Source organism: Mya arenaria, chromosome 3 (genome assembly GCF_026914265.1).
Source record: "Mya arenaria isolate MELC-2E11 chromosome 3, ASM2691426v1".
Lineage (NCBI taxonomy): Eukaryota > Metazoa > Mollusca > Bivalvia > Myida > Myidae > Mya > Mya arenaria.
Window position 1 is genome coordinate 88,435,076 of NC_069124.1, and position 23,788 is coordinate 88,458,863.

A 23,788-nucleotide genomic window follows, 5' to 3' on the forward strand; every position below is an offset into this window, starting at 1 on the left:
ATAGATTTTAATAAAGATAGATCACATATACAGTAATCAAGTTTACTCTCATTCCTTTTATTGCAAAACTTCCCAAATAAAGAATTAAAAAAACAACATTATGATCTTTTATTGCTATGTTAAAATGTGATATTGAATATCAATTTTTATTCACTGATACTTTAGTCTCTATTAAACCACATGCAAGCATATTCTAAATGTTTGAAATCAATATTTATACTTTATATTCAATGTTTATTTTTGTTTAGATCTTCTAATTATTTACTACATTAGTTGGTGTAGAAGCAATTATAAAATTACACAGTGTGAACTACCAGATTGTTAATTAATACTTTACATAATTGTTCAATCCAATTTTCAATATCTGGTCGGCCATCTGGCAGATGGCAGTTTTATTACCCCTTTGAAAACAACACTGATTCTTATCAGATATACATTTAATGGAAAAACATTCTGCAAATTTTGATAGATATTCTAATCTATCCATATAAGGGTAAACACAAGAAATCAATGAGTTTTAAAACTACATCTTATAAATTTCGTTGTATTTTTATGAACTGGATATCATTTTGAAATATAAGTCCAACATGTTAAAGAGTGGCATAGTTTTAAAGAAAATAGTCACTGAGGTTATTAAGTAATTGATAAACAACTAAAATAAGTATAAGATCAGAATATTATAAGAACTCACCAGTAGTGCAAGTCATCTTTTACAAAATATCAAAAGATTGATTGTCATATTCCAAATCATAGTCCATCTGATCTTATGATAGTTATATCATAAATGTATTTAATTTATCCCTATAATTATCAATAGTTGTTATTTGGGTAAATTCATTAATTCCTTTAAAACATCCAACCCTTCCTGCTGAAATCCCAACAAAATGGCCGCCTCTATTTCAAATTTGGTTCTGAGATTCTGATTGGTTGTTGTACAAATATGGCTTATCATGGGAATGACTTATGAACAAAGCATGAAGATCTATGATGATAACATGTATAGAAATTAAAGTAATATGAATTATGTGAATATTCAGTTACATGCAAATAACAACTGTTTATTTGGTAAGTGTATTATTTTGCATAATATTATATAATTATGATTTATTGCATTGATTAATTAAAAAATATCTTTTCTTTATTTTAATTTGAATCATTTAATTGGTAATTCATTTATTCATCCATTCATTTCAAAGTAACTAATTTAGTAAATTAATTAATCAATTTATTAATTATTTATTAATTTATTTATTCATTCCTTCGTTCAATTATTTATTCAAATCTTCATTCATTCATTCATTCATTCATTCATTCATTCATTCATTCATTCATTCATTCATTCATTCATTCATTCATTCATTCATTCATTCATTCATTCATTCATTTATGTACTCATTCATTCATTCAATCACTAATCAATCAACCAACCAATCAATCAATCCACCAGTCAATCAATCAATAAATCAGTAAATCAATCAAACATTCACATACATTCATCATTCATTTAGTCATTCATTTATGCAATCAATCAATCAATCAATCAATCATTCATCCATCCATGTATAAATTTATTTTTGGATTCAACCCTTTTTTTTCCATATTTCATTCATTTATCAAGGGATAGAAAGTATGAATTTCATGAATGACTGAATATTTTTTTATGTTATTGTAGATTTACACATGGATAAACTGAAACAATTAAATTACTGCTGATAAAAGAAATCCTTAACTTGAACATGAATAATTGAGATTAAACGCAGAATTTTTAATAGAAAAAAATCTTCAGCAAAGAAAAAGCACTTATTATTTGAATTACACACTTAAAATGCAAAAAAGTGCACCTACAAAGCAATAGATACAAAAAAGTAAGCTTAGTCTTTTCTTTCAAAGCTTCTTCTTTGGTTGAAAAGCTTTGTCTTTTCCAATAAATATTGGCCATCTTAAATTTCAAAAAGACGAAGCTTTTTATGCAAAAGACAAAGCTTTTATGTTAAAGATGAAGCTTTTGTTTACGGTAAATATGGCTTAAAGAGAAAGACGAAGCTTTTTTTCAAAAGACGAAGGTTTAGTGAAGCTTTTTTTACAAAAAGCGAAACTTTTATACAAAAAATGAACCTTTCATGAAAAAAAACACAGCTTTTGCGAAGCTTTTGAAGAAAGCAAAGAAAAAGCACAGCTTTTGAAAAAAAACGCATCTTTGGAGAAAAAGCGCAGCTTTAGCAAAGAAAAAGCTGTGCTTTTTATGAAGCTTCGTTTTTATTTGGCACGGGCGATTTGTCATTGACATTGGATGCCTTTGAAACATTTTAAGATTATGACCATTCAAAGTGTGAGGAGAGTAGGTACAGTTTTTAATCATGTTCAGATGATGACTGATATTGCAGACAAACATGTATCCTCTTAGCAGCAGGGAATAAGTAAATAAAACGTAAATTTTATTGACCAATATGAGTTTTGAGCTTGACCTTTGACCTCAATATCAATAGGGGTCATCTACTGGCCACCCTCCAACCTAAATGTCAAGTTTGAGGGTTATGGAGGTAGGCATTGTCGAGTTTCCACTTAGACAAACTTTTTGTGTTCAAGGCCACTGTTGCCTTGACCTTTGACCCGATGATCCCTAACATCCATAGAGGTCATCTACTGGTCAGGCCCAACCTTCGGGTCAAGTTTGATGACCATAGGTCCAGGCATTGTTGAATTATCAAATGTACAATCTTTGGGGGGGGGGGGGGGGGGGGTAAAACTTTTAAGGTACTGGTAAAACCACAACAATCAAGTTATCAAATCATCATTTTTCACTTGATTCATATCTTTTTCTTACTTCATAATTATATTCAAATAATAAACAAGGAAAAACTAAAAACATAGCTAAATGCATTTTTAACATTTAATATTTCATAATTTTCATTTTGCATTGAATTCAGCAAAATCTACTATCAAGAAGACTAAAATACAAACAAAACTGTCATGAATCAAGGAGATATTGAAAATTTCCACACTGCACACACAAATGCACGATGCGCTAAGTATTGCAACATGTGATGCAAAATCTGACTAGTAAGCCATTTTTGTGGTTTTCCCAGAATCCAATATGGATTGGTATTCTACAATTATTGGCGTGCACATATCACGATATTTGATCAGCGTTTTGTTTGAAAATAACAAATACAATGCATGGCAATTAATGTAGATTCCATGTTTTTATCAACTTCAAATTTTTGATTACCTGAAAATATGGCATATCAGTAATTTATTAATTTATTTGTACTTACAGACTTTGCATATTTGTATTGACGATGATAATTAATGAACAGTGCTGGAAATTGCCCAATAGGAAACCAAGGGGCTTCCCCTTCAGAGTTTCCCAATCGGGAACAAACATTATACAATTCATTTATTTATTTTTTATATCTCAAGACTTTTTCACTATGTTTTATTATTTTGAAGCACTTGTTTCCCAATGGGGAAGGAAAACCTAACAAGGGTGAAAACAAGAAGAGTCACAGTCATGTGACAAATGCAACCAAAGGGCCTTGTTGGACTGATAGCCATTATAAGAGCACAATCAAATCATTATTCAGTGTTTCCCAATTTGGAAATGTTGCAGTTTTATGTTTCTACTATTACTACTGAAATTTTAAAAACAATCGCATGTTTGTCCCCAATATCTCAAGTATGGGTAAATTTAAAAAGAAATCTGAATGTTAAAGTTTTAGATCAATCCTTTTAGTATACAACCATGGTTTTGGATTGTCTGTATACTTATATCCTCACTAATAAAACAATTTTAATAAATGATTGGGCAACAAATTCACAAATGTTTCACGATTGGGAATCAGAGAAAGGGAATCTCCATGTTTTCTGATTGGGCAATTTCCTCAACTGATGAAAAGTGTTAATAAGTTAATGCATGTACATACAAAATTATGATTTTGTTCATAATAACGAAAATGTCAATGAAAATATCTATCACTATTAGAATACATTCAAAATGGATAAAACAAATGTCATATAACACAAAATAAAATATTGATATGATTGCCTGTACATGTAGGTGATAGTACCTATCACTCCTGTTCCGTATTGCAAACATATCGGTTATCAATAACATAACACAGCCCTAACCTCCACATAATAACACCAACCATGCAGTAAATATGTTGTTCATGAACATACAACCAAAAAAGGCATTGAAGTGATCATTCCTTTTTAACAAATTATTTCTTATACAAATGAACTTCAGAAAAAAAATATTGGCTACATTAAATTTAAGTTCCGTATGACGAGAGGATATGACAAATCATATGTCTTACATCTTTACAGCTTTTTAGCAGGTAATTATGTTTTCTAACAATGCTGACACTAGAGAAAAGGGGAGACTATTATGCAAAAAGTGTGAAGACTATACTATACTGTTTTGACATTTTTTACTTGATAAAACAGTTTTGCACTGAACCCTAAACATATTGGTCCAAACTTACACTGAGATCAACATAAATCATTGAGACAAATAATTTCAACCTTCCATTATTATAACATACATACAGTTTGAAGAACATGGATATATAAAGTGTTTGTTTAGGGAAATTCATTCTTGGATTAGTAATCATCGACATCTAGTAGCCATTGTTTTTGTTTCAAAATTTGATTGTAAATTTCTATTGCACTTGTTAACCATCAAAACTATGAACAAATCCTTGTTATCACATTTGTAACTATTTATATTTTAAATTCATGAGCTACAACCTTTTAAGGTAAACTTAAGCTTTGTACTTTCACTTGAAAGAAACACAAAGGACATAAACAGTACTGAATGGAGATTGATTAGCTCCCGATACAAACTTTAATGAGGCCGAAATAAAAAAAAATCTCTGCTTACCAAATGTCATTTTGTATCTGAAGAAAATGAATGATTTTTTGTTTCTTGTTGTATTATGAGTAACATTATAAAACTTGATACTTAAACTTAACACAGAAGTCATGAGTTAAACCAAAAAAACAGTCAACCTTAAAAAACAATGAAGTTACAACAATTTCATGATACAAACACAAACAACAATTAAATGGTCACAATTCGGTTATTATGACAACAAAATTCCTTCTGTTTCAAACAGTGAAAAACTGAAAATTTTAATTTGATATTTTTCCCTGTTTTGAAAGTTTAGCCCACTACCGACCTCCAGATCAAATGTGAGCGCACACAGTGCTTGGACAAAATGTCAATGAAGTCATATACGAAATGTACATACTCTACAGTCCCATACAATTTGAGCCCTTTTCTGAAACAGGACAATTAATTGTCATTCTTGATCTTTTTTAAGCAAATAATAAAAAAAGTAAATGATTTGTTTTAGTGTTCTATCACAATAAATTTCACCTTCACCAAATAATGGGGGTTGCAGCGCTGCTGATCAACTCATACAATTGAATTTTGTTTATATATCTTAAAAAAGCTAGTACCTCTATGATTCAAGAAAAAAACACACAAGAAAATATAAAACAAGAATAAATAGAATTCATAAACATGCAAATATCTATATATTTAACTTTCTCTTTTTTGAAATGTCTTGAAAGAACATAACTCCAGGTGAGTCAATGTATGTGTCACATGAACAGTTTAAAAGACTAACAGAAAATCCTTCAGTTTAAGCCACAAACTGACATGCATTTATTTCTCATAGATTGATAGAATTAATCTTATCTTATGAAATGGAGGGATGCATATCACATAAAATAGCATGTAACAATAACATAACAAAATGTAGACATTCTCAAAAGATTTGAAGCATAAACATAAAATTACTGTTCAATAAAGTACAAGAAAGATAAATACAGAAATAAATACTATAGTCAACCTGAAAGCGAACTGTTACAAAAAAGTTCTGAGATTGTGTTGGCCCAGCCCAGTAAAGCTTGGAACCGGTGGTTTGTCTACATCACAAGGCAGTGGAGAATGAACACTACTGTAACAATGGTTGACATGGCAACCATGCTGCAGTACCCTGGCAACAGCTCCATGGCAATGACAGTCCTCAGTCAGGCCGCAATATGGAAACTTTTGGAATGAATTCTACAACCAGCACCTGTAGAGAAAATAATCATTTCATACAGTACCTGTTTATTCATCCTCATAAATACATGTACCTCTGTAATATAAAGTAAAAATGTAGCATAGCAGATTCAGCAATTACTCACATACATTAAAATGATCTAAATACGTTTCAGTTGCCTATTTTTTCTAAGTTAAATCAACCAATCTCTGTTCTGAAAATGCTGTTCACTTTACAGAGTTAAAAAAAATCCTTGACAGTATCAATTTTCTAATTCTCAAATGAGCAACATCCTTATCAAATAAAACTGGCGATACTTTAGTACTAAACATACAGAGAATCAAAATATATAATGGTTTAATATAAAAATCAAAGTTGATCAAAGTTATTTTCACCAAACTTACAGAAAGAAAGAGTTTCGTTCACATTTTAAAAAAAAACATGAATGCTCCTGGTAGCAGGATCACTGTCAATGTCCTGTTAGATTAGATTTCAATGCAATACATGATGTGCTGAGATATTTACATAAATTGAATTGGAAAATATTTGAGGTGGTACACAAACTTTAATGTAAATTCTAAGTCGATAAAGGGGCATAATTCTGTCAAAATGCTTGAAACAGTGATCTCCTCCTGTGTACAGGTTGGGGGCATGATGGTGAACAAGCGTGCGAAGTTTCAAAGCCAGATGTCAATGGACTTTGAAAATATTTGAGGTGGTACACAAACTTTAATGTAAATTCTAAGTCGATAAAGGGGCATAATTCTGTCAAAATGCTTGATACAGTGACCTCCTCCTGTGTACAGGTTGGGGGCATGATGGTGAACAAGCGTGCTACGTTTAAAAGCCAGATGTCAATGGACTTTGAGAATATTTGAGGTGGTACGCAAACTTAAACGAAAATTCTAAGTAGAACAAGAGCTGTCACAGTATGTGACGAATGCCCCCGAATGTGACATTGACCTATGAACAAGGTCAGTACATGAAAAGTTAAAGATCAAACAAATACATATGGCAAGTTATTTTAAATTGCCTCTGAACATAAAAAAATACCACCCACACTTGACAACCTACATTCTTATGTCCTTATATTCAGCATTCCATTGTGAATAAACACAAAGTGTATCTTTCACCTTAGAGGTAGGGACATGGGTCTTGCACGTGACACGTCGTCTTGGTATGTCGAACACATGTGGCAAGTAATTTTAAAATCTGTCCATACAAGAAAAAGTTACAGCCCGGACATAACAACCAATATTCTGTATCCTTATATGCAGCATGCCATTGTGAATAAACACCTAAGTGTGACCTTGACCTTAGAGGTAGGGACACAGTTGTTGCACGCGACACGTTGTCTTGGTAATTCAAACACATGTGCCAAGTTATTTTAAATTCTGTCCATACAAAGGAAAGTTACAGCCCGGACACGACAAACATACTCTATGTCCTTATATGCAGCATTCCATTGTGAATAAACACTAAGTGTGACCTTGACCTTAGAGGTAGGGACACGGGTCTTGCACCGGACACATCGTCTTGGTAATTCAAACACATGTGCCAAGTTATTTTATAATCTGTCCATACAAGGGAAAGTTACAGCCCGGACACGACAATCTATACTCTATGTCATTATATGCAGCATTCCATTGTGAATAAACACCTAAGTGTGACCTTGACCTAAGAGGTAGGGACACGGTTCTTGCACGTGACACGTCGTCTTGGTAATTCAAACACATGTGCCAAGTTATTTTATAATCTGTCCATACAAGGGAAAGTTACAGCCCAGACACGACAACCTATACTCTATGTCCTTATATGCAGCATTCCATTGTGAATAAACACTAAAGTGTGACCTTGACATAAGAAATAGGGACACTGATCTTGCATGCGACACGTCGTCTTGGTATGCCGAACACAAGTGGCGTTATTTTAAAATCTGTCCATACAAGGAAAAGTTACAGCCCGGACACGACAATCTATACTCTATGTCATTATATGCAGCACTCCATTGTGAATAAACACCTAAGTGTGACCTTGACCTTAGAGGTAGGGACACGGTTCTTGCACGTGACACGTCGTCTTGGTATGTCGAACATATGTGCAAGTTATTTTAAAATCTGTCCATTCAAGGGAAAGTTACAGCCCGGACACGACAACCTATACTCTATGTCCTTATATGCAGCATTCCATTGTGAATAAACACTAATAGTGACCTTGACCTAAGAGGTAGGGACACAAGTTTTGCACACGACACGTCTTCTTGATATGCCGAACACATGTGGCAAGTTATTTTAAAATCTGTCCATACAAGGGAAAGTTACAGCCCGGACACGACAACCTATACTCGATGTCCTTATATGCAGCATTCCATTGTGAATAAACACCTAAGTGTGACCATGACCTTAGAGGTAGGGACACAGTTCTTGCACGTGACACGTCATCTTGGTATGCCAAACACATGTGGCAAGTTCTTTTGAAATCTGTCCATACAAGGGAAAGTTACAGCCCGGACACGACAACCTATACTCTATGTCCTTATATGCAGCATGCCGTTGTGAATAAACACTAAGTGTGACATTGACCTAAGAGGTAGGGACACGGGTCTTGCACCCGACACGTCGTCTTGGTATGCCAAACACATATGGCAAGTTATTTTAAAATCTGTCCATTCAAGGGAAAGTTACAGCCCGGACACGACAACCTATACTCTATGTCCTTATATGCAGCATTCCATTGTGAATAAACACTAAGTGTGACCTTGACCTAAGAGGTAGGGACACAAGTTTTGCACGTGACACGTCATCTTGGTATGCCAAACACATGTGGCAAGTTCTTTTGAAATCTGTCCATACAAGGGAATGTTACAGCCCGGACACGACAACCTATACTCTATGTCCTTATATGCAGCATGCCGTTGTGAATAAACACTAAGTGTGACCTTTACCTTAGAGGTAGGGACACGGTTCTTGCACGCGACACATTGTCTTGGTATGCCGAACACATGTGGCAAATTATTTCAAAATCTGTCCATACAAAGGAAAGTTACAGCCCGGACACGACAACCTATACTCTATGTCATTATATGCAGCATTCCATTAGGAATAAACACCTAAGTGTGACCTTGACCTTACTTAGAGGTAGGGACACGGTTCTTGCACGCAACACGTCGTCTTGGTATGCCGAACACATGTGGCAAGTTATTTTAAAATCTGTCCATAATATTCTGAGTTATTGAGTCGGACGGACGGACAGATGGTGCGATTTTAATATGCCCACCTTCGGGGGCATAAAAAGAGGCATAATTTTGTCAAAATGCTTGATAAAATTACCTCCTCCTGTGCACAGTTTGGGGGCATAATGGTGAACAAGTGTGCAAAGTTTCAAAGCCATATGTCAATGGACTTTGAAAATATTTGAGGTGGTATCCAAACTTTAACATAAGTGGTTACGCCGATGCCGACGCTCGGGTGACTAGGATAGCTCTCCTTATTCTTCGAATAGTCGAGCTAAAAAACTCATCTTAATTCACGCTCAACCCAAGGGACAAGTTTCAGGACCATTGGTACAGGTCATTGTGACCTTGACCTTTGGACCTGATGTCCCAAAATCTACACTGGTCATCTACATGTCAAGCCCAACCTCCATGTCAAGTTGGAGAGCCATAGGTCTAAGCATGGTCTTGTTATCACTTGGACAAGTTTTTTGCATTCACAGGCAGACACCTCGACCTTTTGACCTGATAACCCAAAAATCAATAGGTCATCTACTGGTCATGCCCAAACTCCAAGTTAAGTTTGAGGACCATAGATCCAGACATTTCGCAGTTATTACTCTGGCCTTAAAATCATTAGGGGTCATGGACTGGTCATGCCCAAACTCGAATTCAAGTTTGAGAGCCATCAGTCCAGGCATTGACGAGTTATCACTCAGACAAGATTTTTTGCGGTCACAATCATAGTGACCTTTGATCCGGTAACCCCAAATTCAATAGGGGTCATCTACTGTCCCCATCCAACTTTCATGTCAAGTTTGAGGACCATAGGTCCAGGCATTGTCGAGTTATCAGTCGGATAAGTTTTTGCGTTCAATGTTCTTGACCTATAGCCCAATGACCTCATCATCAAAAGGGGTCATCTACTGGTCATGATGCTCAACCTCATAGTCAGGTTTGAGGTCGATGTGTCAAATTATCACTCGGACAAGCTTTTCATCTTCAAGGTCACTGTGACTTTTGACCAGATGACTTCAAAATGAAAAGGGGTCATGTTCTTGTCAAACCTAGCCTCCAAGTCAAGTTTAAGGTCCACAGGTCAAGGCATTGTTGATATATGACTCAGACAATTTAATGTGACCTTGATTTTTGACCATATGACATCAAAATCAATACAGGTCATTTTCTGGTCACTCCCTACCTCCAAGTCAAATTTGAAGTCCACAGATCGACCTACCAACCGTCATGTGCTAAGCAACATACCCCCTCTTCTTCAAAGGGGGGCATAACAACTTGTGATGAGACCAACTTACATATTCCATCATGCTGCTGCTATCACATCTTTGCTTTGATAATCGCCAGTGTAAACCAAGCTGAAACAATAAACAGTTACAGAATGATTACATTTTTATTAACATTTACAAAAAGATCACATTTTTTTCATCAACATTTACAGAAAGATCACAATCTTTTCATCAACATTAACAGAAATATCACATTCAGTTCTTTACATCAAAATTTCAGAAAGATCACATTCTTGTGAACAACAGTAACAGAAATATCAATGTCAATGTACAAAATACCAGTACATAGGGTTTTGGGGGAAGATCATAAAATTAATTGGGAACAGAAATAAACAATTGATGAATGATTTAAAAACTTAATTGTCAAGCAACCACAATGAGTGTTATTGAAAATCAAAAGAAAGTACATTGTAGTAGAACAAGGAACATGGGAGTGTGAGCTGGAGACCAACATTTAAACACCATCTATTGGATGATTGAATCCGAAACATTGTTGACAATGACTGATGTGCATAAAGGAAGAAGACTGAATCTATCCTAGTTAATGAGGCTTTTTATCAAAGTGTAAAACATTAATAATATCAAACCCTTTGGCTTTCATTTAATAACTAATGACTGTATTCATTTAAGAAACTTAAGTAGTTTAATCAATAATCAGCCATTGGTTCACTATTAAACAAGGTAAGGTACTTTGTATCTTAAACACAAGTAACAAAATCAGAAAGATTTTTAATACTTACAATTTGAATCCCATATGTTAAATAATTGAAGGCCACACTCACATACAAATCAAGTTTGTGTGAAATCCCATAAGTATAATGTTCAATGTTATGGCTGGAACATATCAGAGTTTGAATTTGGACTTGCATACTCCCAAAATGTGAGAAATGTTTGAGTTGTGAGTGCAATTAATTCAATATCACTAAATTTCCCGAGTGGGTTTTATCGAAAGAACAAAAAAATAAACAAAAGTTTAAAAGTTCAATAAACTATGCTTTATACTGCTCTATGTAAAGTGGCATGGTTATATAATAATTCATGAAAATATACACTACACAGTTATACATGGTCACACTCTGATAATTATTTAAAATAGAACAAGACAGAAAGCTCAATTATTTCACTTGCTGGGGATGGCTGACTGATTATGATAGGTCATGCCACTGAGTGAGAACAAATGACTTTATCACACTGTTCTGCCATTGGCTAATTGGACGTTTCAGTCATGAATATGTAAATCCCATTGTCTTAACTTACTTCCTATTCATTAAATACCAATAGTAAACAAGGACAAACATATCACAATCACCAACATGGGACCAGCAGCTTAAAAGTCAGTGGTTGCTTAGGAAGTCATTGGTTGCTAAGGAAGTCATTGGTGCCAAGAATGTCATTGGCTATTATAGAAGAAAGTGGTAGCTTAAGCTACAGTCGCACAGAAGCTGGACCGAACACGGGACACCCCGGAACAAGCGATAACTTGATCCGGGGTAAAATTAAGTCAACCACGGTACCACCACAGCATTCATCATGCTGGATAAGCCAGGATCAACACGATACCACTACAGACCTTTCTGGGGCCAACATGGTAGGTCTTGGGACTAACTCGGATGGAAAAATCCTCCTGGACGGTCCTCAAGGACCAAGGAAAAGATTTTACTGTATAAGTATATAGAAAACCTGAGAACAAAGGTGCATGGCCAGCTTTGACCCCAGGAGCATTATTTGGACTATTTTGGTGAAGAACCAGTTCATGAGGCTGCATACCAAATATGAGCCATGCTGTTTCAGAAATGATTTCCAAAAAAATATTTTAGCATAAAGAAAACTTATAGGGGTCACTTTGACCCGAAGGACATGATTTGAACAATCTTAATTAAGAACCACTATAATTTTATGAGAAGGCATACAAAATATTTAGGGTATGGATCTTATGGCTTCTGACAAGAAGGTTAAACATGTTGATGCCATATGCTGGACATAGGGCAAGAGTATAGCTTACTTTGAGTACGCAGTGCTCAGTTGAGCTAAAAATATCCAAAGCCAAACAAAAGTGTTATGGCTGTCTCAACAATGAAATACAGTCAAACCAAGAAGGCAACAAATAAAATACCATAACTACAACCAAACAACACAAACATGGTGATACATTTTACCGTACACCAGACAACAAGGTCAGGCAAAATACATGTGATTTGAAGAGCACAGTCCACCTAATTCCAAATCAAGAACAATCTAATGGGCCCTTGACTTTATCACATAATGGCATTCTTGGGCAAATTACCTTATGATATAAATGGCTGTTTTCCCAGTCCAGAACTTTCTCCATTGAATGTCTCGTCTGAAAATATTCCATGATAAGAATTTCATTTATCAATTATTATTGGCTGGTATTACTGTGCATGTTTTTACAATCAAAATACGGTACATTATACAGATAGTAGATAACCCCATTTTAAAGCTTCAACAATGCCCTATTACACAGCTTAATTTCCATATGTTGCATTTAAATGCTAAAAATTGGCCATGAGGAACTAAACCATAATGGGCAATTTCACCCCTGGGGTATTTTTTTGGAAGTGCTTAAAATGGCAATTTCCAAAAATTCCACATTTTCACATGCCAATAGTGTTAGTGTTGAAAAGCACATTAGACATAAAGATGAAGCCAATAAATTATCAAATATGAAACAATTTATCAATATCTGTAAATAATACCACTCTTACCCATGTAGCTATATAATGTTGAAGTAATTTCAATATGGTGAAGAAATCTGTGTCTTTTAATAAAAAAATAATGGTCATGCTGTCAGATAATATTTTAACATAGTCATGTTTGTTTTATTCTACAAAAAAAAGGGTAAAAAATAAAGAATGTGTTTAAGGTTGATAACCTCCAACAGATCAGCTGAAATAGGAACGCATAAGCTTTTAATATAAACATAGCATTTCAAACATCTCAGTCCTTTGTAGACAGACTGCTGCTAGATGTAAAAAAAAAGTTCAAACAGAATAAATAAAGTTGTATTTACAACAATATTATTTCAATACACAATATATTTGGAAGATAATACTTGTGTACAATACAGTTTCCAACAAGTTTGCTTTTTGTATAAATGCTCCCTCGTATATCAAACTTTGTTAAACCTGAACAAGAGGTCGGCATGTTTCATTGAATGGTGCAAAATTCTGGATAAGTAAATGAACTGTTTCAAGTAAAACTGGCCTCTATCTCTTTATAACATACAATGTACAGAATGCCAATTTGCTATGTTAACTGCATACCCTCTTGTTAAGGCAGACAACGGGCCAGAGGGAGCAGCCAAGGGTGCAGCAGCAGCAAATACATCCACACAATAGCCACTTTACGTTCACCGGCAACGCCTTCTTCAATGTGCTGTTGATACGCAACACTGTCTCACGAAACTCCTCGGGGGCAACCTGCCAAATGGGAGAACCTTAACTGTCAGAACTTAGATAATGAAATCTAATATGAAATGTAATATCAATTTACACAGTTGTATCATTTTTTTTAAACATAATAATTACATTATAAAAACATGACGATAATAATACAAATACAAAAGTATAACAAAGCACCGTGGGAGTTTATTTCAGTATTTTTTTCACTAAAATATCAATTAATCAACCATTTGCATTTTTACATTTTAAAGTACCCCTTAAAAGTCTAATTATTTTGCATATGCATTACCATAGATGCATAATTATTCATTTGTTTCATGCTTACTTATCCGGATACTTTTTCGCAATGAGAGCTGCCATAGAGACAGCCTGATCAATTATTCTAACTCTATAAGGATACTTTTTCGCAATGAGAGGGGCCATAAAGACAGCCTGATCAATTATTCTACCTCTATAAGGATACTTTTTCGCAATGAGAGGGGCCATAGAGACAGCCTGATCAATTATTCTACCTCTATAAGGATACTTTTTCGCAATGAGAGCTGCCATAGAGACAGCCTGATCAATTATTCTACCTCTATAAGGATACTTTTTCGCAATGAGAGCTGCCATAGAGACAGCCTGATCAATTATTCTACCTCTATAAGGATACTTTTTCGCAATGTGAGCTGCCATAGAGACAGCCTGATCAATTATTCTACCTCTATAAGGATACTTTTTCGCAATGAGAGGGGCCATAAAGACAGCCTGATCAATTATTCTACCTCTATAAGGATACTTTTTCGCAATGAGAGGGGCCATAAAGACAGCCTGATCAATTATTCTACCTCTATAAGGATACTTTTTCGCAATGAGAGGGGCCATAAAGACAGCCTGATCAATTATTCTACCCATATAAGGATACTTTTTCGCAATGAGAGCTGCCATAGAGACAGCCTGATCAATTATTCTACCTCTATAAGGATACTTTTTCGCAATGAGAGGGGCCATAAAGACAGCCTGATCAATTATTCTACCTCTATAAGGATACTTTTTCGCAATGAGAGGGGCCATAGAGACAGCCTGATCAATTATTCTACCTCTATAAGGATACTTTTTCGCAATGAGAGGGGCCATAAAGACAGCCTGATCAATTATTCTACCTCTATAAGGATACTTTTTCGCAATGAGAGGGGCCATAGAGACAGCCTGATCAATTATTCTACCTCTATAAGGATACTTTTTCGCAATGAGAGGGGCCATAAAGACAGCCTGATCAATTATTCTACCTCTATAAGGATACTTTTTCGCAATGAGAGGGGCCATAGAGACAGCCTGATCAATTATTCTACCTCTATAAGGATACTTTTTCGCAATGAGAGGGGCCATAAAGACAGCCTGATCAATTATTCTACCTCTATAAGGATACTTTTTCGCAATGAGAGGGGCCATAGAGACAGCCTGATCAATTATTCTACCTCTATAAGGATACTTTTTCGCAATGAGAGGGGCCATAAAGACAGCCTGATCAATTATTCTACCTCTATAAGGATACTTTTTCGCAATGAGAGGGGCCATAGAGACAGCCTGATCAATTATTCTACCTCTATAAGGATACTTTTTCGCAATGAGAGCTGCCATAGAGACAGCCTGATCAATTATTCTAACTCTATAAGGATACTTTTTCGCAATGAGAGGGGCCTTAGAGACAGTGTGATCAACTATTCTACCCATTTAAGTTTTAGAATTGCAAAGTTTTGGTGAAACATGCATGGATTAGTATTACATGCAAAATTTTAACCTGACGTGGAATAATGAATGGCCATAATTTACATAATATGCAAAAGAGATATCCAACTTGATTATTATTAAGTATGATTAATCGTTGAGTACTAATGTATAAAATCACAATGCAATACATCACGTAGTTGCTGTGATACAAACCTATGTGTGCTAACCTGCAAAACCTTAACACTTATTTTTAAGCTGAATAATAAAGGGCCATTATTTACATTACTTGATTAATAGAGTAAGTTGGATAGTTGGGTTCACATGTATAATGTTTCAATGCAATACATGATGTATTTGCTAAGATAATGAATTAAATGTGGTTACATATATTAAGATATGTGTGCTTACATGCAAAACCTTAACCAGAATTTCTGAGTCAAATAATAAAGGCCTGTAATTTGCATTATATTCAAAGCAGTGTTATTAAACTTAATTAATTACAGGCACATATGACACATATCCAAAGTTTCAATACAATCCATGATAGATTTATTGAATTAATGACTTAAACGTGCTAACATGCAAAACCTTTATCAAGGCATGCCACTGCCACCAGGGTGAGTAGTATAGGTCTTCTTTTTCTTCGAAAAGTCAAGATAAAACTTAACTTGCATCATCAAAATGCCACTGCTTTCCTTCTGTTAACATGTAGAGGAATACATTTAACTCATTCAATTCATAAAAATCACTTTTTTTGTTTGACGTAATCAGTACCTTTCCGTTTAGGTGGGTGGGAAATTCTGCATTGAATCGGTTGCTTAATCCAAACCTGCAAATACACAAAATCTTTCACATAACTAAATACATTTATAAGAAAGAATTAACATTATTTCTCAATTTAAATATACTATCCAATATGCTTCAAATGTACAGTAGATACTATTTTTTTATTTATGTTTTTATCTTTTTTAATACAAGCTGTATTTATTTCAATTATTCACAAAAAGATCCCGCCTGAGTTAAGGTATCAGATACACAAATCAATTAATGTTGGATTCCTGGTTGCCCCTTTGTATTGTGGTATCTTTTGAAAGAATTCTAATTGCAGAAAAATATAATGAAAAAAAAGCTGTACATGGGCCATGAAAAATTGCCAAAAAAACTAACTATACTAAATTTGTCTGATTTTTGGTGATCACAAACCAAACTCACATGTGTCCAGGTCGGGAATCGAACGCATGTCATCTAGGTGAAAAGTCAGTGCGCTAACTACTGTGCTAATCAGACAAACAAGTTCCTAATAGCATGCATGTGATTTAAATAACAAGGGAATTATTTCAAACATTGCAGCTCAAACAAAACATTTTAGAACCCATTTTGTCTGACACCTGGTTTACATCAAAATATTCAAATTCTGGGCCTTCATACATTTTCTTAAACGTATGAAAAAAGCAGTGTATTGTGCATGAGAAATAAAATGAATAAGACTAAATGAATATTAAAGTTCTTGTTCTAGTGAAAAACATATTTTTAAATGTTTATATAACAGACAGTTTTGCATTATGTTCAAACCAGAACAACAATCCATGCATTATCAGAAATTGTATCATTGCTAGGGAAATTCATACTACAAACTGGTGATGGAAAGATTATCAAGTAGATTCAAATAATCCTCCCTGACAGCGTCAGGTCTGTAACTAACAATGTTACTGGTACCATAAAAACTTTTATTCAAACGTATATTTGAAAGCATATTCATACTTTGCCAGGGCTATGGATGTCAGCTTTAACACAAACAAGCACTAATCTTAGGACAGTTCGCTCGACCATACGTTGCTTTGTCTTAGAAATGAAATGTGCCTTTTAAGAACAATAAAATAAACAAGAGGACCAAGGTACACCTATATTGCTCACCTGAGTATAACTGTAATGGTGCTCTATACATGTCTATAATTAAAGGGCAACAACTCTCAGGTGACTACAGCGTTGCCTAGTTATCAAACCTTAGTCCAAGGTATAATTATGCCAATACACATTCTGACTAAATTTGGTGATGATTGGACAATTGTTTTGTAAAGTAATTGATTGAACAAGAGCAATAGGTAATATCTATAATTAAAGGGCAATAACTCTCAGGTGCCTACAGCAATTTCATAATCGAATTGCAAAAATTTTAACACCTAGCAATTTTTTGTTTATTTTAGAACATGCTTTCGGGAAAATATGTAAAATAATGAACTAGAGGTAATCATAAGGTTTTGCACATGATTTGTGTATTTGGGACTAGCAATAGTGCTTAACTCCTGGACTTATTTATGTTTCGCTCCAGCTTCAGGATATTTTATATGAAAAATAAAGGCATAATGGTCGGGACAAAGCTTCAACCTCGACTAACCACAAGTTCTCGAACAACGGCAGTTTTACTGTAATAATAAATAAAAAAATTAATAAATGATTTCGATAAAAACAATGATTTAAAATCGGGCCAATGGTTTCTGAAGAGATTTTCAAAGTTTTCCATATAGACATACAGTGAATAGTAGCCCTGGTAGCCATGTCTTTTTATGAATCAACATGGGGTGGAGGAATTTGATAGATGGTTACCTACTTAAGGAAGATTTTTTTAAATTATTTTAAAATTGGGCTAGAAGATACAATAAAAATGTGCACTAATATTGTTATATAATTGGCGTCCGGTGCAGGTCACCTTGGTAACAGAATAATGTACACAATCTATAATCTTTAATGCCAGACATAACCATGAATTTGTTTATTGCTACACAAGATACATAAAAGACACCTGTAATAAATTCTAGTGTCTCATATTCTACCATCAAAGTTATAAAGTAACATCCATGTGAAAATCACACAAATTTGTGACTTAAAATATATTTTACATAAAAAATTTAATTGAAAATTAATTTCATCATGTGATAATCACCAAGAGTCTGGGAGACAGTCTCATAACAAATGTTTCAGAAAGCCTGTTTTGCCTTTAGGCGCCCAATTCCTTCATAAAACGAGAGGGTCAAGATGGCCCTATATCGCTCACCTGATTGGACAAAGGGTTCTAAAGCTATTGATTGGACAACATACTTGACGCCTCCCGGCAATATGCTGCAGGTGAAACTATTATATGTCCTGTTTTTTAAAACAGGCTTTTAAAAACATGTTTTTATGTATAGGGTTAAGTATATTTTATTTATTTTTTAATAATTATTAATTTCAAGAAAAGAGTCACATCAGGAACAATTCTGTTAAAACATTTTTAAATCAGGCACAAGGGCCTTCCCTTTCACAAAATTATGGCCTCTTGAACATGGCCATCTTGGCAAATTTAAGGAAATACAGGGGCATGTTGTCACCCCTTACAGAGTATAGAATAAAAGTTTTAGATGATAATTCACTATTATTACTTCTTACAGGTCCCTATCATTATTAACAAGCCTGTTTTTTTTCTTATTTTGATTTTTTGGGTGGGTAGGGGGTGTGGCCATTATAAAGAGTGTGTCATAACAACGCACCCTGCCCCTGTGTCTACAGTATGTCTCACTTAATCAATCATTCATTCATAATATATAATTATTAATCGCTACCTTATTACTATTTAGTTTAAATAATTGCATGTTGACGGATTTTTTTTACAATTTTTGAGATGGCAAATCCTTTATGTACAAATTGTTTAGTAAGAAAAGTGGATAGATATTCCAATAGGGATTTCGGGTTCATGCATATTGCATCTATAGAATATCATAAAAACAAGAACTATTACCATATAATGTTATTTTGTATAATGGTACACAAAAAAATATCCAACGAATAATTATGAGTTTGACTGGTTTTCTTCATTTCATTCTGTCAAAACATAATGATATATACATGACGGGCACCTGCAAAGCTGCGGTTCACAATTTAACAACAATCGGAACATTTTGGCCATTGCTTAGTTGTAACGATTGTATTTACAAGTTTATCTCGAACCTTCTCGGAGGTGGCTGAGTTATTATGACTGGGTCGAGTTGTTCTGCTTGGCATAATTGTTGTCGGTATCAGTCAACTTTCGTTTTATTGGAAAGGTAAATAATGTGTTTTAATGCATTAAATGCTTGTTTAGTGCATTGTGAATATAAACTGTTATTATCCATTTCAACCATAAAATACATCACTTCATCAATTTCAATATTTTTCAAACAGCTCTGTTTTTTGCAAATTCCTGTTTAGACTTTAGTTGTTAGGGATTGAAAGAATCCCGTATTACACGTCTATTATTTTAGACTAATTACAATTATGACATATCTTTCTATTATAATCACCCTGTACAAAAATTTCATAGCTTTTGTTTAGTTTTTTTTCTTTTTTAACAAACGTTTCATACGCCCGTATGAACGACAAGTCACGACCAAGCCTTGTCTAAGGTAAAAAAATATATTGTAACATTTCACAATCACGGGTACATAGAATTACCGGAATCTCCCTAATTACCAAAATCCACCGGAATCCCCTGCGAAATAACTTTAAATTTAAAACTTAATATTGTTTTAGTCTATATAAATGTTTGGTGGTGTTTTAATTATTTACTACCCATTATATATCATTATGAGCGTATGTACGTACATACTATCTGAAAGGGTACGGGGATTCCGGTAGTTTCATGTCAGTATACAACGACTATAATGAGTATAAGTCTGTATTTAAGGAATATGGATAAGGATTCCGATAGTTAACCGCTGGTTATGTTATGACCAAACTACCGGAATCCCCTGTGAATTACTAAAATAACTAAATTTCAATACTATTTCAAGTATTTTAATGCTTGAATATAGAATAAAGTAAAATTTTAATCAGAAAGTGACAAGGATTCCGGTAGTTTGCCGCTGGTTATGTTATGACCAAACTACCGGAATCCCCTGTGAATTACTAAAATAACTAAATTTCAATACTATTTCAAGTATTTTAATGCTTGAATATAGAATAAAGTAAAATTTTAATCAGAAAGTGACAAGGATTCCGGTAGTTTGCCGCTGGTTATGTTATGACCAAACTACCGGAATCCCCTGTGAATTACTAAAATAACTAAATTTCAATACTATTTCAAGTATTTTAATGCTTGAATATAGAATAAAGTAAAATTTTAATCAGAAAGTGACAAGGATTCCGGTAGTTTGCCGCTGGTTATGTTATGACCAAACTACCGGAATCCCCTGTGAATTACTAAAATAACTAAATTTCAATACTATTTCAAGTATTTTAATGCTTGAATATAGAATAAAGTAAAATTTTAATCAGAAAGTGACAAGGATTCCGGTAGTTTGCCGCTGGTTATGTTATGACCAAACTACCGGAATCCCCTGTGAATTACTAAAATAACTAAATTTCAATACTATTTCAAGTATTTTAATGCTTGAATATAGAATAAAGTAAAATTTTAATCAGAAAGTGACAAGGATTCCGGTAGTTTGCCGCTGGTTATGTTATGACCAAACTACCGGAATCCCCTGTGAATTACTAAAATAACTAAATTTCAATACTATTTCAAGTATTTTAATGCTTGAATATAGAATAAAGTAAAATTTTAATCAGAAAATGACAAGGATACCGGTAGTTTACGATTATAAAGGTATACCTCTTAGTACATAACATATATTAAAGCTTAAAAACACCCCAAACAACATTCAAGTATAGTTTAATTACTATTTCTCAGGGGATTCCGGTAGCTTGGTCAAATCATTATAATCGGCAATCCGACCTGCAAACTACCGGAATCCTTGTCACTTTCTGTATATGGAAATATGATTATAAAGGTGTACCTCGTAGAACATTACATATATTAAAGCTTAAAAATACCCCAAACAACATTTACGTATAGTTTAATTAGATTTTGGTACCAACAAAATTTCAGTAAAGTTTAATTATTATTTCTCAGGGGATTCCGGTAGCTTGGTCAAATCGTTATAATCGGCAATCCGACCAGCAAACTACCGGAATCCTTGTCACTTTCTGTATATGGAAATATGATTATAAAGGTATACCTCTTAGTACATTACATATATTAAAGCTTAAAAACACCCACAAACAACATTTAAGTATAATTTAATTAGATTATGGTAGATTCCGGTGGATTCCGGTAATAAGGGGATTCCGGTAATTCTATGGACCGCACAATCACAGCTTGGAATTTAGCGATTAAGTAACAACCATGAACATACAAAATAAACCACTTACAATGTGATGTTACCAGCACCTCTTATGATTATAGGATCTGGCACTGGTAACACGTATTCGGCAGAATTATTTGATTCTTCGTCGTTTTCTTCATAAATTGTGTCGAAGTCTGCCATTGTTTTGGTGTGTGATGTGTATTGACGCAGTGCACAAAGACTGATGACGTTCTTGCGGAATGTATATTATTGTAAAATCCCACGCCGCACTATCCATCCATTTTCCGCAGCACGATCACGGTCCGTGGCACGGGTTGATTGATTGCTTCATCCAATTGGCTATACATTTTATCACGGACCCAGGTTTGGGTGAGGGAAAAACAAAACATTTTTGGTAAGCTAGACACAACTGAATTTTCTTCGATCTGACAACATTGGATACGAAGTATTATATATGTATCATGCCAAGAAATACCAGCCGTTTTTTCCACTTTTCATTTCTACACGAGAGTCAACTTCAGTTACACATTAATCCCCTAACTGACCGAGAATCTAAGTTCAAATTATCATGTTATCATGCCTTGAGAATTGCTGCGGTTTGGGTTGGAAGAATGTATTAAATTTTGCCAAGAAAAACATGAAGAAGTATTAAGTGTTTTCATAATTATTGACAAGTTAAACTTTATATAAACTTATACATACAATATGTTGTTGCTGTTTTTTAATGAGTAACATTAAACTGTCTTAGACATGTGGCAGCTGTTAGTGAAAATGGTATGCTTATTACAACCGTTTTATTTGGAATGTAAACGTAACCTGTATTGATTTATATGAATCTGGTCGTTTCATAGGTCAAATTGTATTTAGGGGTACATGCTTTACTAAGCGTAAAGATATTGATTTTACAATGAAAGCTTGATTTCGCATTTTATAAAAGATACAAACACTCTTTTAATTATTCATTTTAAAAGCTTTGTAGTTCACTGTATTTTTTTTTTTAAATTCGTTAGTACAGTCGAACCCCATTGGCTCGAACTCAGAGGGACCGGCAAAAATACCTCGAGCCTCGGAAAATACGAACCAAGCGGTAAATCTTACCTTCGGTATAATGAAACATTTTCGGGCAAACGAGGAATTCGAGCAAAACGAGTTAGAGCCAGCGGGGTTCCACTATATACGTATACACCATGGAAAATACAATCGAAACTTGAAAATATATCAAATTGGTGAAACTGAACTCCGAATGTCAAATCTACTTCAATTGTGTTTACATCATAGTGAACACATTCTGGGGCATTGTGAATTCATTTTCGTATAACAGATGCATCTGGCATAGTCTTCATACCCCCCCCCCCCCCCCATGACTTCCCACGATCGTGTCTGTAAAAAGGTATATATAACCCCGAACAGAAACCTACTATGTTTTATTGAAGTTTAAATAAATATATTAGGTGAACATGTTTGGTCATTTAATGCGTGCGCTTCAAGTCTTAGTAATACAGCTGGTAGTGCTGCATTTGTTGCTTTACATACACCACTACTGTTTCTGCTATAAACACTGTCACCACCACCGCCACCACCAGCACCGCCGCCACCACCACCAACACAACCACCACAACCACCACCGGTATTGTGATGAGGTTGCTTCCACTGAAACCACTGACGCTGCTGTTGATACTGTTCTTGTTGCCACTTCTACAGTTTCAGCTATTACTCCAACTACTTACTATCCAATAACTACTTGTACTGCTGTTAATCTTTTTGTATCAATGCGAAGACCCTTCATTTATTTATTTATAATGATGAGGCACAAAGTAAAAGCAACCTTTATTTTCCTCAGATTTTTGACATCTACCAAAAAACCCTCCCCGGTATCATTTTATTTCGTGCACATGAGTCAACATATTAGTTTAAACATATGTATTTTAGT

The 23,788-nt window shown here is 34.3% G+C and overlaps 1 protein-coding gene across 1 annotated transcript; it reads right to left on the bottom strand.

Annotated features, from left to right (window-relative positions):
* Window positions 1–2,876: 2,876 nt before the first annotated feature.
* Window positions 2,877–22,073, bottom strand: LOC128227272 (cysteine-rich hydrophobic domain-containing protein 2-like). Its single transcript, XM_052937642.1, has 6 exons — window positions 21,923–22,073; window positions 16,475–16,529; window positions 13,853–14,008; window positions 12,853–12,909; window positions 10,578–10,637; window positions 2,877–6,086 (listed from the first exon to the last, which is right to left on the bottom strand). Exons 1-6 carry the CDS (start codon window positions 22,036–22,038, stop codon window positions 6,036–6,038), a joined length of 495 nt encoding a protein of 164 aa, XP_052793602.1. The 5' UTR covers window positions 22,039–22,073; the 3' UTR covers window positions 2,877–6,035.
* Between the last annotated feature and the right edge of the window lie 1,715 nt (window positions 22,074–23,788).

Bases quoted from the DNA above. Each gene is read 5' to 3' on its own strand.
- LOC128227272 (XM_052937642.1), bottom strand. From the start codon at position 22,038: ATGGCAGACTTCGACACAATTTATGAAGAAAACGACGAAGAATCAAAT. The intron at 14,009-16,474 runs GTACTGATTACG...CCCATTTGGCAG, and splicing joins CCACCCACCTAAACGGAAAG to GTTGCCCCCGAGGAGTTTCG. The intron at 6,087-10,577 runs GTAAGTTGGTCT...TTTTCTCTACAG, and splicing joins GCAGCAGCATGATGGAATAT to GTGCTGGTTGTAGAATTCAT.